General features: G+C 50.9%; 1 protein-coding gene across 11 annotated transcripts in view; it reads left to right on the top strand.

The window, feature by feature from the left end:
- The window catches only part of VAV2 (vav guanine nucleotide exchange factor 2), a 389230-nt gene that overhangs the window by 287512 nt on the left and 88051 nt on the right, over window positions 1-13667 (top strand). For 8 of the 11 annotated variants that reach the window (XM_077305014.1, XM_077305020.1, XM_077305015.1 and 5 more), the window contains exons 11-12: window positions 4294-4428; window positions 12423-12509. In XM_077305014.1, the coding sequence (XP_077161129.1) occupies window positions 4294-4428; window positions 12423-12509 (222 nt within the window). The remainder of the gene's footprint in view (window positions 1-4293; window positions 4429-12422; window positions 12510-13667) is intronic. The other 3 variants (XM_077305016.1, XM_077305018.1, XM_077305022.1) reach the window with 1 other exon arrangement.

The following is a 13667-nucleotide window of genomic DNA, read 5'->3' on the forward strand; positions in this document are numbered from 1 at the left end:
CCAGGGATTGCATTTTAAAAATCTTGTTCTGCTAGATGAAATGTAACAGTTGTGTCTGCATTGGCTTGCCCGGTTCCTTCTTGCCTTTCTCCATAGCTTTTTCTGAGGTGTCTTAGCTGGCTGCCTTTTGGGTTCCTTTTTACATGATCCAGCAGGCCCTCCCACACCCTGCTCATCCCCTTATCCCACATGTATGAGAGAGAATGTTGCCAGTACACTGCTAGAAGAAAGGCACTCTGTACAGTCTCAGAGGTCCTCTTCTCCAAGGATCATGAAAGTGCACTGAGAAACAGGCCTGCTTTTTACTAATGAGATGGGAAAGGCAGATTCTGGGACTCATTCAAAGGAAGCAGTGCCAGGCATCCCAAGCCAGCATGGGGAGGGGGCACAGCACAGGGTCCTCTTGCCCCAAACACAACAGTGAAAGCAGAAGTGCTGGTGGGGACGAGAGAAAGGGCTGCTTACACTTGCTCAGAAGAGCCTCTGGGAGGCTGCTGCATCTGCCCAGATCTGGTGAACAGCTGGGTCCAGCTGGCTGTGCCATGGAGGAGAGGGAGGGAGACCTCAGCTGCAGCAAAGAAAAGCAACTGGGTGGGACAGGAGAGCAGCCAGGGAGGAGACGGGGGCCGGGAGGTGGAAGGCGAGCAGGCCTGGATCCAGGGAGAGCTGCATAGCAAGCGAGTGAGGCGTGAGCTGGAGGGTGCTTCCTGCAGGGTTTCCCCTTGCTTCTCTGGGGCCCCAGTCCTAGAAACTGTGAGTAGCTCTTTTCATTCCAATGGCAATCAGGTGGCTTCTGTTCTCTCCTTTCCAGCTGAAAGTGAGCCCTTTTCAGGTTCACCTTCCAGGCCCGGGCCAGTCCTTGAGTACCACTTCTGGGACTTCACCCTGGCTTGCCCTCCCCCGCTAGTGGCAGGGGCCTCAGAGGGAGGGGGGGAAACATGGAGCCCCCCCCACCAGCCCTGCTCCAGAGCGGGGGGGGGGGGGGCTTTGCCTTTAACTTGCAACAGGACAGATTACATAGTGAGGAGTCAGAGTTAGCCTGTCGCAGCCCAGCACTAGAGTGACCTGTGGCACCTGGAAGATGGAGACACCCTGCCTGGTCTGTTGCCCAGAACAGAGGTGTTGAGATTCATCTTGGGGTGGGGGGGGGATTCAGGCTGATAAGGAAGAGGCCCTTCAGTGGCTCCTCACCATGTTGACTAGAGGCAGGAAACTTCTGAATCGCTATTTATTTATTTGTTTGTTTGTTAGATTTTTATCCCGCCACTCCTCGAAGGCTCGTGGCGGGTTATAGAATATATAATAGATAAAAACCCCAATAAAACTACCCCTAAAATTCTATAAGTTACATCACATAAATTAAACCCCAAGATGGTTGTGACAAAACCAATTAAAAGAATGCTCCCCCCTACCTCCGGGGTAGATATAGGGGGATGACATAAGCCGCCAGAGATGGTTTCAAGGGCGGTCAGATCTTCCTGGGTGTGCTGGCCTCAACCAAAGACCTGGCAGAAGAGCTCCATCTTGCAGGCCCTGTGGAACTCTGAAAACTCCCGCAGGGCCCGCAGCTCCTCTGGGAGCTCATTCCACCAGGTCGGGGCCCAAAAAGGCCCTGGCCCTGGTTGAGGCCAAACACACCTCCCTGGGGCCGGGCACGACCAACAGATTTGCACCCGCAGGGCGTAAGACTCTGTGGGGGGCATAGGGCGAAAGGTGGTCCCTCAGGTATGTGGGACCCAGACCGCGTAGGGCCTTAAAGATAAGCACCAGAACCTTGAACCAGATCTGGGCAGCAACCGGTAGCCAATGGAGCTACCTCAGCATAGGCTGGATATGGGCCCTCCACAATGTAACTGTGAGGACCCTAGCAGCCACATTCTGCACCAGCTGTAACTTCTGGACAAGGCCCAAGGGCAGGCCCGCGTAGTGCGTGTTATAGAAATCTATTCTGGAGGTTGCATGGATGACAGTGGCTAAATGTTCAGGGGACAGGTAGGACGCTAGTAGCCGAGCCTGGCAAAGGTAGAAAAAAGCCTGGCCGGCTACTCCCTTGACCTGGGCTTCCAGTGTTAACGAGACATGCAAGGTCACACCCAAGTTCCTGGCCTGGGACGCAGTGACCAGTTGCGTCCCTGCCAAGGAGGGCAAATGCGCTTCCTTGTCCCCCAGCCAAAGGACCTCCGTCTTGGAGGGGTTGAGTTTCAGGCGACTCTGCTGGAGCCACCCAGCCACGGCTTCCAAACATCTGGCAAATGGTTCCGGGGGAGAGTCTGGGCGGCTGTCCATTAGGAGATACAACCAAGTGTCATCTGCATATTGATGACAACCTAAGCCGTTGCTCCGTACCAGTTTGGCCAGAGGGCGCATAAAGATGTTAAACAGCATAGAGGAGAGAACCGAGTCCTGCAGGACCCCACATGGGTGCCAAGCCGGGCCCGACAACTCATCCCAGGCCGCCACCTCTGGGTCTGGTTTAGGAGAAAGGAGCATATCCATCTCAATGCTGTGCCCCGTATCCCCGTCCTGGTGAGGCGGCAGGCCAGCAGTTTGCAGTTGATCACGCCAAACATGGCTGACAGATCTAAAAGAACTTGCACAGCTGAAATGCCCCGATTCAACTGGCGATGGAGATCATCAGTCAGGGAGACCAACACCGTCTCCACCCCATGGCCAGGACGGAAGCCAGACTGGCTTCCAGGGAGAAAGCTGCAGTCCCTTTGCTCTGTTTGTTGAACCTCAGGAGACACTGGCTGGCCCCTGTGTGAGATGGGATGCTGGACTAGATGGACCCTCTCTGGTCTGACCCAGCAGGGCTCTCTGGATATTCCTGGGGAAGGTCTTGGCTAAGGTGCCCTGTTGCTGGCCCTCTAGAGGAACTGGTTGACCCCTGTGTGAAACAGGAGGCTGGACCATCCCTGATCTGATGTAACAGGCATCTTCTGAGGTTCTTAGAATCATAGAGTTGGAAGGGACCTCCTGGGTCATTTAGTCCAACCCCCTGCACTACACAGGACACTCACAACCCTATCGCTCATCCACTGTAACCTACGACCCCCTTGAACCTTCACAGAATCAGCCTCTCTGTCAAATGGCCTTGATTTCTATGTCCTGTTGTTGACCTTCCAGAGGAATGCTGAAATCAATGGACCTTCACTGGTCATATCCAACAGCCTCTTCTTGCATTTTAACTTCTTTTGAAAGCTTTTCCCACAATGCATCTGTCTTTCTGGTGCAACAGGACACTTTGGCTGGATTCAAATCGGACTTCTAACTAGCGCTAAGCTGTGTAGGCTTGTTGGTATGGTCGTGCATATATCCTGCTCCACCCCCCAATGGAGAATCCTGGTTAGAAACCAATTCTGTTGTGCTCCTTCATCCATTCCTGATGAGGAACCCTCTCCCTGGGGTGCTTCTCGCAAGAAGGAAGGAGCCAGATGGGTGTGCAAGCCTAGCAGCCAGGAGGGCTTATGGACAGCCTGGTTAGAAGTTACCTTTGGCCCTTGTCAGACTCACTTGTTTAAACTTTCATGATGATTTGGAGATGCCAGGGAGTGAACCTGGGACCCTCTCCATTCTGAACAGATGCTCCACCACTGAGACTCAACTCCCCCCCCCCCCCCCCCACAACTGCACTTTCTAGCTGCCCAGTTGGCTCCTCATTCCCCCCCCCCCTTCAAATGACAACAGCAGTATTAATTGCTGTTCTTCCTTGGTGTTTGTGTCTTCTGAAGCAGAACGTGACCTCAGCTAATGCCACGTTGTTAGAAATGAGAAGAGGAGGAGCTGGTTTTTATACCCCACTTTTCACTACCTGAAGGAGACTCAGATCAGTTGACAATCGCCTTCCCTTCCTCTCCCCACAACAGGCACCCTGTGAGGTAGGTGGGGCTGAGAGAGCTCTGGTGGAACTTAGCTGTGTGAGGACAGCTCTATCAGGACTGTGACTGGCCCAAGGTTACGCAGCTGACTGTACGTGGAGGAATGAGGAATCAAACCCAGCTTGCCAGATTAAAAGTTGGCGCTCTTAGCCACGACACCAAGAACTTGCGAGTAAGCTGACTCTGTGTGAAATCCCTCCTGCTGGCTCTGCAGTGCTACCTGGAGCACCCAAACTGTTCCCAGCAGAAAGGAGCAGACCCACCGTTTCCCATTCGCCACCCCCTCCCCTGCCGTTTCGTGGCTGAAGGTGGTTTGCCACTGAGTGTTGGCTATGGCTGAAGGTGGCTTGCTGTGTGCAGGGAAGAAGCAGAGCAGTTGGGCAGGACTGCTTCTAACACTGCCCTTATCTTGCAGGAGCTGCTCAGCCACTCATCTGATCGGCCGGAAAAGCAGCCACTCAAGGAGGCCTTGGAAGCCATGCAGGTGGGAAGCAACTTGGCACAGTGCCAGACTGGTGGACAGCTGCTTTTTAGCCAGGATCCTATTTTGGTGAGAAAGGGTTGGACATTCACCTCCAGGTGGGGTCTGGGGATCCCCTGGAATTCCAGCTCCTCTCCACACTACAGAGCTCAGTTCCCCTGGAGGAAAGGGCTGCTTGGGAGGGGGACGGAGGGATGCCAGCCTCCAGTTGAGGCCTGGGGATCCCCTGGAATTCCAGCTCCTCTCCAGACTACAGAGCTCAGTTCCCCTGGAGGAAAGGGCTGCTTGGGAGGGGGACTGGGGGATGCCAGCCTCCAGGTGGGGCCTGGGGATCCCCTGGAATTCCAGCCCATCTCCAGACTACAGAGCTCAGTTCCCCTGGAGGAAAGGGCTGCTTGGGAGGGGGACTGGGGGATGCCAGCCTCCAGGTGGGGCCTGGGGATCCCCTGGAATTCCAGACTACAGAGCTCAGTTCCCCTGGAGGAAAGGGCTGCTTGAGAGGGGGACGGAGGGATGCCAGCCTCCAGGTGGAGCCTGGGGATCCCCTGGAATTCCAGCTCCTCTCCACACTACAGAGCTCAGTTCCCCTGGAGGAAAGGGCTGCTTGGGAGGGGGGTGGAGGGATGCCAGCCTCCAGGTGGGGCCTGGGGATCCCCTGGAATTCCAGTTCATCCCCAGACTACAGAGATCAGTTCCCTTGAAGAAAGTGTGTGGGGGGGGGGACTCCGTGGCTTTGTACCCCACTGCAGTCCCTGTCCTCCCCTGGCTCCACCCCCAAATCTCCAGGTGATTCACTTCCTGGTTCTGGCAGCCTTACCACCCCCACCCCCCCCCCATTCCCTGCTTGTGGCCAGGGGGGCACCTGACAACCCTAAAATCTGCACACAGACTCTTTGAGTAATCTGCATGTCAAAAACTGCAGAAAATAACTTCTACTTGGGAAGTGTACAAAGTGAGCAGATTTGGATTACTGTGCTTTATATCCACTGAATATATTCTACTTTTGCTGCATCAGAAATGGGGCAAGAAGCCAAGTGGGATACTGAGGCCTGGGATTCTATAAATCCTGTTTAGCAATTCTCTAGCTTCTGTGGTTGCCAACCTCCAGGTGGGGCCTGAGGGTCCCAAAAATGCCAAGAATGTCCAGACTACAAAGGTCAGTTTTGACTATTGAAGGCTGGAACTCTTGCTGGTCTCTAAGGTGCCAAGAAAGTCAGTTGACCTCAGAGAGACCCCAACAAAAGAAAGCGTTGATCGACCTGGGCATCATATCCAATAAATTCAATTTATTATCTTCTCTATATTTTTGTAGTTTATTCAGTAAACCCAAAAAGATCCTAGGTACAGACTCTCCCATTTTCTGCATCCAGCTTAGTCAGTGGCTTATGCCTAATCAACAAACATATTACATACAAATATTAGATACATTTGTATTACTCTTACCTCAAAATTATACATTTCAAATATCCTTTTATGAATATTTTTGTGTGAAATCCCACTTTAAAATCTGTTTAAAGAATTTTCAGTCTTACTCAGCCTAGTCTTCCAATTTTCTAAAAATAAAATAAAATGAATAAGTAATGTGGTGAGTATATTCTCTTCAAAATCATTTTCCTGTTCTGATTTCTATACATAATCTTATTACAGTCCATATTTTAAATATATTACCTCGAAATATATTCTGACCATTTGCTTTGTCTGTTTGTTGAGGATCCGTTATGGTTGTTAGTTGGTCCTCATTAGGATCAATCACCACATGAATAAGTATAATCGTGCTGAAACTCCACTAAACGGCAGGTGCGAAGTGTCAGGATCAGTCCGCTGCTCTCTGCCATGTTTGATTTAACCGAACCTGAGGGACTCCATCTTTGTGTGCTGTGCACTTGCTGTCTTTCCCATGTAACCAGAATGCTTATGGCTCTGTAGTATCTCTTTGATCCCCTGCCTTCCTTTGATCCCTCCGCTTTCACACTGTATGTTCCCCCTGCTGTGATACTTTGTTACCAGTGTCCCTGTAAACATCTTATCTACAGCCTGGGGCACCGGGCTGACCAAGGCCGTGCTAACTGAGACAGTTTGGCAGGAAGCCTGGGATGGCACCTGGGTGGAGGATGACATCCCTCCCCTTGGGAACGGGTCTGGTTTAGGTGGGAGAATTGTATTGATAACTGCTTGCCTCCCTGATATCGAACAGTCTTGACTTCAGATGTTTAAGTGTTCAGATCTACTTCCAATTAAAGCTTTCTTTCTATAGAAGCCTGGTTGTGAGTTTTGCCTGCCCTTGACAGTAAGTCAAGACTCACAATGCCCTTCCTCCGCACTGATGGCCAAGTTTGGAGGGGGCAACTTTCTTACCGACCTCCTGGACGAGGAGGCGGAAGCTACTGGCGCTCAAGGAGGGGGAACCGAGCCGATCGAGCCTGTCGATCCGGTCAGCCCTCTGGACCAGGGAGAGCTAATGCTCATCCCCCTTCGAGTGTGAGCCCGGACGGCCACTCAGGCGCTATTTCGTTCCGGGATGGTGCGGGCGGTAGAACTTCTCAGCCCCGTGCCCCAATTCTTCCTAGAGCGGCAGGTCACGGACTGGCGCCGAGCCTCCCGGTACGATGACCCCACGGTGCGAATTGAGTGGGGACCGGCCTTCCTGAGAGGGGTGCCACCATGATGGAGGTTTTGGATCTCCGTGATCGTGTGGGCCAACTGGGCTCACGACGGTCACTACCGAACTGGGCAAGGACTTGCAGTGAGTGGCCCATTTCTCCTTGGCCGAACTGCGCCGGGCAGCGCTGATTCCAGAAGAAGGGGCTGCCTTCGCGCTCCCGCCGCCCGGACCCACAGATGGCGAAGGCGCGATAGGTGCCCCGCGCCCCGATGGACGCCTGCCACAGGGGCTACCACCACTGGGAGATGTCACAGTCAGCCACCGCCACGGGGAGACAGTGTCGAACCCTGGGAGCCTTGCCAGCCGCCGCCAGGAGATGGAGCCGGACCCAGGAAACCGCAGCCCCAGCCACCCCCAGGGGACGGAGCCGGACACAGGGAGCAGAGAGGGCTCGCCGTCCCGGTTCCCCCCGTGCCGCTAGGCGGGGCGGCGGGGGGGGGGTGAATGGCCAGTTGATCAAGCCGCCAGACCCCAGTTGCCACTGCAGCTCTGAGGGGCCGAGATCCGCCACCTGTACAGGTTCAAAACCCGTATCGCTGGGGACCCCGATATGTTCCCTGGGTTCCTGGTCCTCCTCCAAGCCTACATGATGGAGGTGGGGTTCACATTCCAGGACGCCGCCGAGCGCATCCGCTTCATCGGCAATTGCATGGACGGGGATTCCGCCAAGTGGTTCGTTGACTTGTACCGCTACGCGCCGGCGGAGGTGCACAATTATGATCATTTCATGCGCTGCGTGCGAGAGCGGTTCAAGGACCCATTCAAAGTCGAGACGGGTGAGGCCGGCCTGCGAACCCTGAAACAAGGAACCAGGGAGTTCCCGAAGCTGGTAGCAGTGGTCCCATGATGGGGGGAAGCCCAGTGCGTATACACCTACCGAGAGGGGCTGCGCAAGGATCTGGCACAAAAATGTCTGCACCTGGACAACCCCGAGACGGTGATGGGCTGGGTGCGTCTGGCTGGGGAGGTGGAAAGGCGCCTGCAGCTAAGCTGGGAGGTGAGAAGCCCATGATTCCACCCAAAACATCCACCCCAAAGAAAGCAGCGGCCACGAAGACCCCTAGAGGTCAGGGATAAAGTCCATTGTAATCTCCTTCCAGGGGCCTGAGGATGTGGTGGATGCTTTTTCCAAACAAGCCCACTTCATCCCGTGTTCGGGATTGCTGTCTGCACCGAAGTTGGCCTCCTTGTTCATTGTACACGTGTATCGCCTGCACGGGATCTTGGGGAGAGTCCTGACGGATAGGGGCCCCCAGTTCGTTGCCAAGTTCTGCCGGGAGCTCTTGAGACTTTTGGTGGTGGAGCAGGTGCTTACATCTGGCTATCACCCAGAGACAAATGGCCAGACTGAACGGGTGAACCAGATCCTGGAGCAGTACTTACGATGCTTTATTAACCACCAGAAAACGGATTGGGTCTCCCTCCTCCCTCTAGCAGAGTTTGCCTACAACAACGGGGTTCATTCCTCCACAGGGGTGTCCCCATTTAAGGTGGTCTATGGGGCCGATTTGATGGCGGTGCCTAGCTGGGAGATCTCTTCCCCTGACGCCCCGGATGTTCAGAAATGGGCTAGTGGGATTTCAAGGGCCTGGCCGGACATTGTGAAGTGCCTAGAGGAGGCCAAGCATGTGTACAAGGTTCAGGCAGTCAAAAGCAGGCGGAAGCCCTGGCCTGGGCAGTTGGGGATCTGGCTTATCTGTCTACAAAGAACCAGTGGTGCCAGCAGCCTTCGCGGAAACTTGGGCCAAATATGTGGAGCCTTTCACTGTGAAAAGACTGATTAATGCAGTGACTGTTGAACTGTCCCTGCCTAAGACTTATAGACATGTGCACCCCGTTTTTCATTCCAGCTTGCTGAAGCATGCCCTGCGCCCGGACGACTGGCACCCGGCTACTGCTGCCCTGATCCCTGTCTACGTGGACAAAGACACGCACTATGAAGTTAACAAGATCCTGGATTCTCGTTGGCACAAAGGGAAACTTCAGTACTTAGTGGACTGGAAGGAATTCCCCATGGGGGACAGGGAATGGGCGGAGGCTGGTGATGTCCGGGCTCCAAAGTTGTTACGGGATTTTCATTGGGAGTTCGTCCACTGTCCATGACCCATAGATGGGAGGTGAGGGGGGAAGGTGTTTTTGGACTGGCAGAATGTCAGGATCAGTTCCCTGCTCTCTGCCATGTTTGATTCCATTGAACCTGAGGGACTCCATCTTTGTGTGCTGTGCTCTTGCTGTCTTTCCCATGTAACCAAAATGCTTATGGCTCTGTAGTATCTCTTTGATCCCCCCCTTCCTTTGATCCCTCCGCTTTCACACTGCATGTTCCCCCTGCTGTGATACTTTGTTACCAGTGTCCCTGTAAACATCTTATCTACAGCCTGGGGCTGACCAAGGCCGCGCTAACTGAGACACTTTGGCAGGAAGCCTGGGATGGCACCTGGGTGGAGGTTGACACCCCTCCCCTTGGGAACGGGCCTGGTTTTGGTGGGAGAATTGTATTGATAACTGCTTGCCTCCCCGATAACTAACAGTCTTGACTTCAGACGTTTAGGTGTTCAGATCTACTTCCAATTAAAGCTTTCTTTCTGTAGAAGCCTGGTTGTAAGTTTTGTCTGCCCTTGACACAAAGATGGCAATTCCCTTAAGGGGCCGGCTCACAGGAAACAACAAATCCCAACCCATGTTTAAACCATTTTCCCCCATGGTATTCAGTGCAAAAATATAAAAACTTTCCCTTTGTAACAGTAATTTCTCAATATTTATCTTTTGATGAGCTTTTTGGTCAGTTGCTCAATTCCAAAGAAATAAAGGTCCCCTGGACTATGTCCACAGAGGTCAAAATGGTTTGTCAGAGGGGCGTCCCTAACAGAATATCTCAAGCTGGACAAATGCTCCATCATTCTTACTTTCAAAGGGCTGGAACAAAAGTTGACATGGACACAGTATACATTATATGAAGTTTCCGGTTAAACAGTTTATAAAACTGTTAACATAAAGTTTAAATCCATTTCTGGGATTAGTAAATTCTTTTATGGGTAACAGCAATTTACAGACAGTACAAGTCCCACATTGAAAATTGCCTTTTGATAGATCTCTTAAAGGTACACCCCTCTTGTTATCTCATGTTGTCACCAGTTTCTTTAGATTACAGAATTCTTCAAGCGGTAGCCACACCTTCTCAAGCATATTCCTGCAGTCCAGGCATTTAATGCTTCATAAGAGTTGAGCCCAGATTTTAGTTCTTACAGCCCTAAGGAGTGTCAGGGTGTGAGCTTTTGAGAGTCAAAACTCCCTCCACCAGACAGAAGAAGAGGAGAAATTGTGAAATAATGCTGAACTGAGTTAATTCACAAGTTCAGAACAATTGACCCCCAGAGCTGAAGAGGGATGGGATTCTTATCTCACTGCAGATACTAATGTTCTGCCCATGAGCATTTCTCCTCTGTTCCAATCACAATTGATTGCAGTGTGCATTATACCATAGGCATCCTTTGCAAACATTCCTTTTAGCTACTCCCCCTTTCCAGCTGGGATCTCCACTTCTGCTCTATTGTGGCTGATGAAGGGAGCTGTGCCTCTTGAAAGCTCACACCCTGAAACTCTTGTTTGTTGCTGTGATGCTTCTGGACTCAGATCTAACTGTCCTACTTCAGACCAACATGTCTCCTTTCAGAAATTAGCTCAGAGGTTGAGTATATAAGAGTTGGGTTTTATATGCTGCTTTTCTTTAACCAAAGGAGTCTCAAAGCAGCTTACAATTGCCTTCCCTTTCCTCTCCCCACAACATACACTCTGTGAGGTGGGTGAGGCTGAGAGAGCCTGTTTGGTGTAGTGATTAGGAGTGCGGATTTCTAATCTGGCATGCCAGGTTCGATTCTGCGCTCCCCCACATGCAACCACCTTGGGTTCGCCAGAGCACTGATAAAACTGTTCTGACCGAGCAGTGATATCAGCGTTCTCTCAGCCTCACCCACCCCACAGGGTGTCTGTTGTGGGGAGAGGAATGGGAAGGCGACTGTAAGCCACTTTGAGCCTCCTTTGGGTAGGGAAAAGCTGCATATAAGAACCAACTCTTCTTCTTCTGATATTACTGCTTGGTCAGAACAGATTTATCAGTGCTGTGGCGAGCCCAAGGTCACCCAGCTGGTTGCATGTGGAGGAGTGCAGAATCAAACCCAGCTCACCAGATTAGAAGTCCGTACTCCTAACTACTACACCAAGCTGGCTCTTGTGATGGGGTCACTCCCAACATACGCACCAGGGCCAGAATTGTCTGCTCTGAGCAGAAAGGCCCCCAGTAGCATTTCTATGACACAGTTTGGGAATTAATGCATATAAAGGATGCAAAAAAATTTGCCAGGGGTATATGTTGTAATTATGTAGTTATCTGCTGCCCTCTTGCATGCTTTAGGAGAATCGCAGTGCCCTTTCATGCAAACAATGCCTTTTATAACAAATTGATGTTACAAAAGGGGAAATCAGATGTATTAGGTCACCCTGATTTTGACCTTCGCACCTTTACCATGACTGTGCTGAGATTCTCTGCGGCAAATGTGCTTCTCATAGAAGGGGAATTTGTATACCCCTCAGAAGTCTGATCCTGATCATCAATGGGGTCAGTTGCATTTCCACTGCCTGGAGGGAAAGGGCTGCTTGTCCCTTTCTCCACCATCCATGTTTCTCACTGCTGTTACCCTCTGTTATTTCAGTTACACCCACACCTTTGCTTTCCATGAAATTATACCTCCAGTCTTAATTCAATGAAATTCAAGTCATCCACATTTGTTAACCTACAGCAGACTTTGTCAGCCAGGGTTTCATGAAACCCTGGGGTTTTCTGGGTTGCCCTGGAAGGGTTTTCCAAATGGACAGGAGTTAATTAATTTTTAATTAATTTTAATACATTTTTAAAAATTGTTAAACGTTTATTGGATAATATGATCATATATGGTCATGTGAACCTTCCCCCAACCCAGAAGGCCCACTGATGATTCTGGAGGGGGTGGAGAGGGGAGGTGCCCTGGGTGGGCGTAAACATAGCTCTGCTTCCCAACCATCGCGCCACTCCTGGAGTTTCTCAAAGCCTGAAGATCGTTTTATGGCTTTCTCAATCGTAAAAAAAGTTGAGAAAGGCTGATTTAAGGCAGGGGTAGTCAAACTGCGGCCCTCCCGATGTCCATGGACTACAATTCCCATGAGACCTTGCCAGCTCCTGATCTAGGGGAAAGACCTGAAGTAGGCTGTGAAGGCAAGTGAGCAGACTCCCCAGCCCTTCCTTTCTCTCCATGGCAGGAGCAGGGACTTCTGGAGCCCCCTGCAGGCTCTTCCTGGTTACAGCAGCAGCATTCTTCTGTTCCCACCTTTTGTGACATTCTGCCCTTTGTTTTGCTTTGCTTCGCAGGACTTGGCCATGTACATAAATGAAGTCAAACGAGACAAAGAGACACTGAAGAAAATAAGTGAATTTCAGAGTTCCATAGAGAACTTGGTGAGTTGGAATACCACCTTGGTGCTTTCTTTCACCTCTTGGCAAGTAGGTCTGAGTCTGCTGGGGAAGGGAGGAAATCAAAGCCCACTGGCAAAAGTCCCACTCTGTTCTTTTGAGGGGGGGGGTATTTATTTTTCCAAGAAAAAATAGACACACAGAAAAGAAAAAGAACAAAGAAAGTGGTTTTGGAATCCTATTTCATTATGCAATACAGTAAAATATTAATAAACATCTGGTTTATCACTTTGCCCTCTTCAAATTGTAACTTGTCACCTCATCTCCCTTTCTTCCCGATTTTTTTGTGTTTATTGTATTTCTATGCCGCCCTCCCACAAGGCTCAGAGCGACTTCCACATAACGTAGGGATATACATCAAGCCATAATTATCAAAATAACGACAACCATGACAGTGGGTTCCAAAACTAATACAACAATTCACGTTATAACAGTAACTTTCTAAACATGAACCCAGAGGGAGGTCAGTCTGGGTTTGGGTTGTGAAGGAGGCGTTGATAATCTTAACAGTATTCAATAGTCAGAGTTTATTGCTATATTATTATCATGCATTACGTTCATTATTAGTACTTGTTCCAATGTATATCTTATCTGTTCCACATAATATATTTCTGGTAAGGCCTTAGAGGAGGAGCGTGTCTCATGGCTTAAGTGCTACCCACTTAACATCCACTCAGCATGGTTGTCCTGCCCCTGAGTGCCACCAACTGGCTTGCCTGTCAGTCCAGTGGCCAGCCAATCGCCTTCCGTCCCCCACCCCTGACCACCCCTTCCTTTCCAGGTCCTGGGGTGAGGGGGAGGCCACCTGCAGGGTTCTTCTACCCCACACCCACTGTATTCCTGAATGCAATGGGCTTGGCCCTTAGTAGTCTATATAGATGGAACTTTTTATCAGATGTGGTGGAACATTAACATTTAAACCAAATTATTATTTCACTATAATTTTGCATTCTTGAGTCCCTGTGAATCAGAATGCCTGGGCAGGCAAACCTCAAGCCCTTATTGAGGGGGGCGGGGACAGCCTTTGCCAACATTCCAGAAGAGACTCAGTTGGGGTGATTATTTAAAGAAGTCGTACCGCCAAAGATGTAGGGACAGGGTGGTTGGACACATTGTTATGCCTTGTTCAAATCCCTGTGTTCT

This window comes from Paroedura picta, chromosome 12, assembly GCF_049243985.1.
Source record: "Paroedura picta isolate Pp20150507F chromosome 12, Ppicta_v3.0, whole genome shotgun sequence".
NCBI classification, from domain to species: domain Eukaryota; kingdom Metazoa; phylum Chordata; class Lepidosauria; order Squamata; family Gekkonidae; genus Paroedura; species Paroedura picta.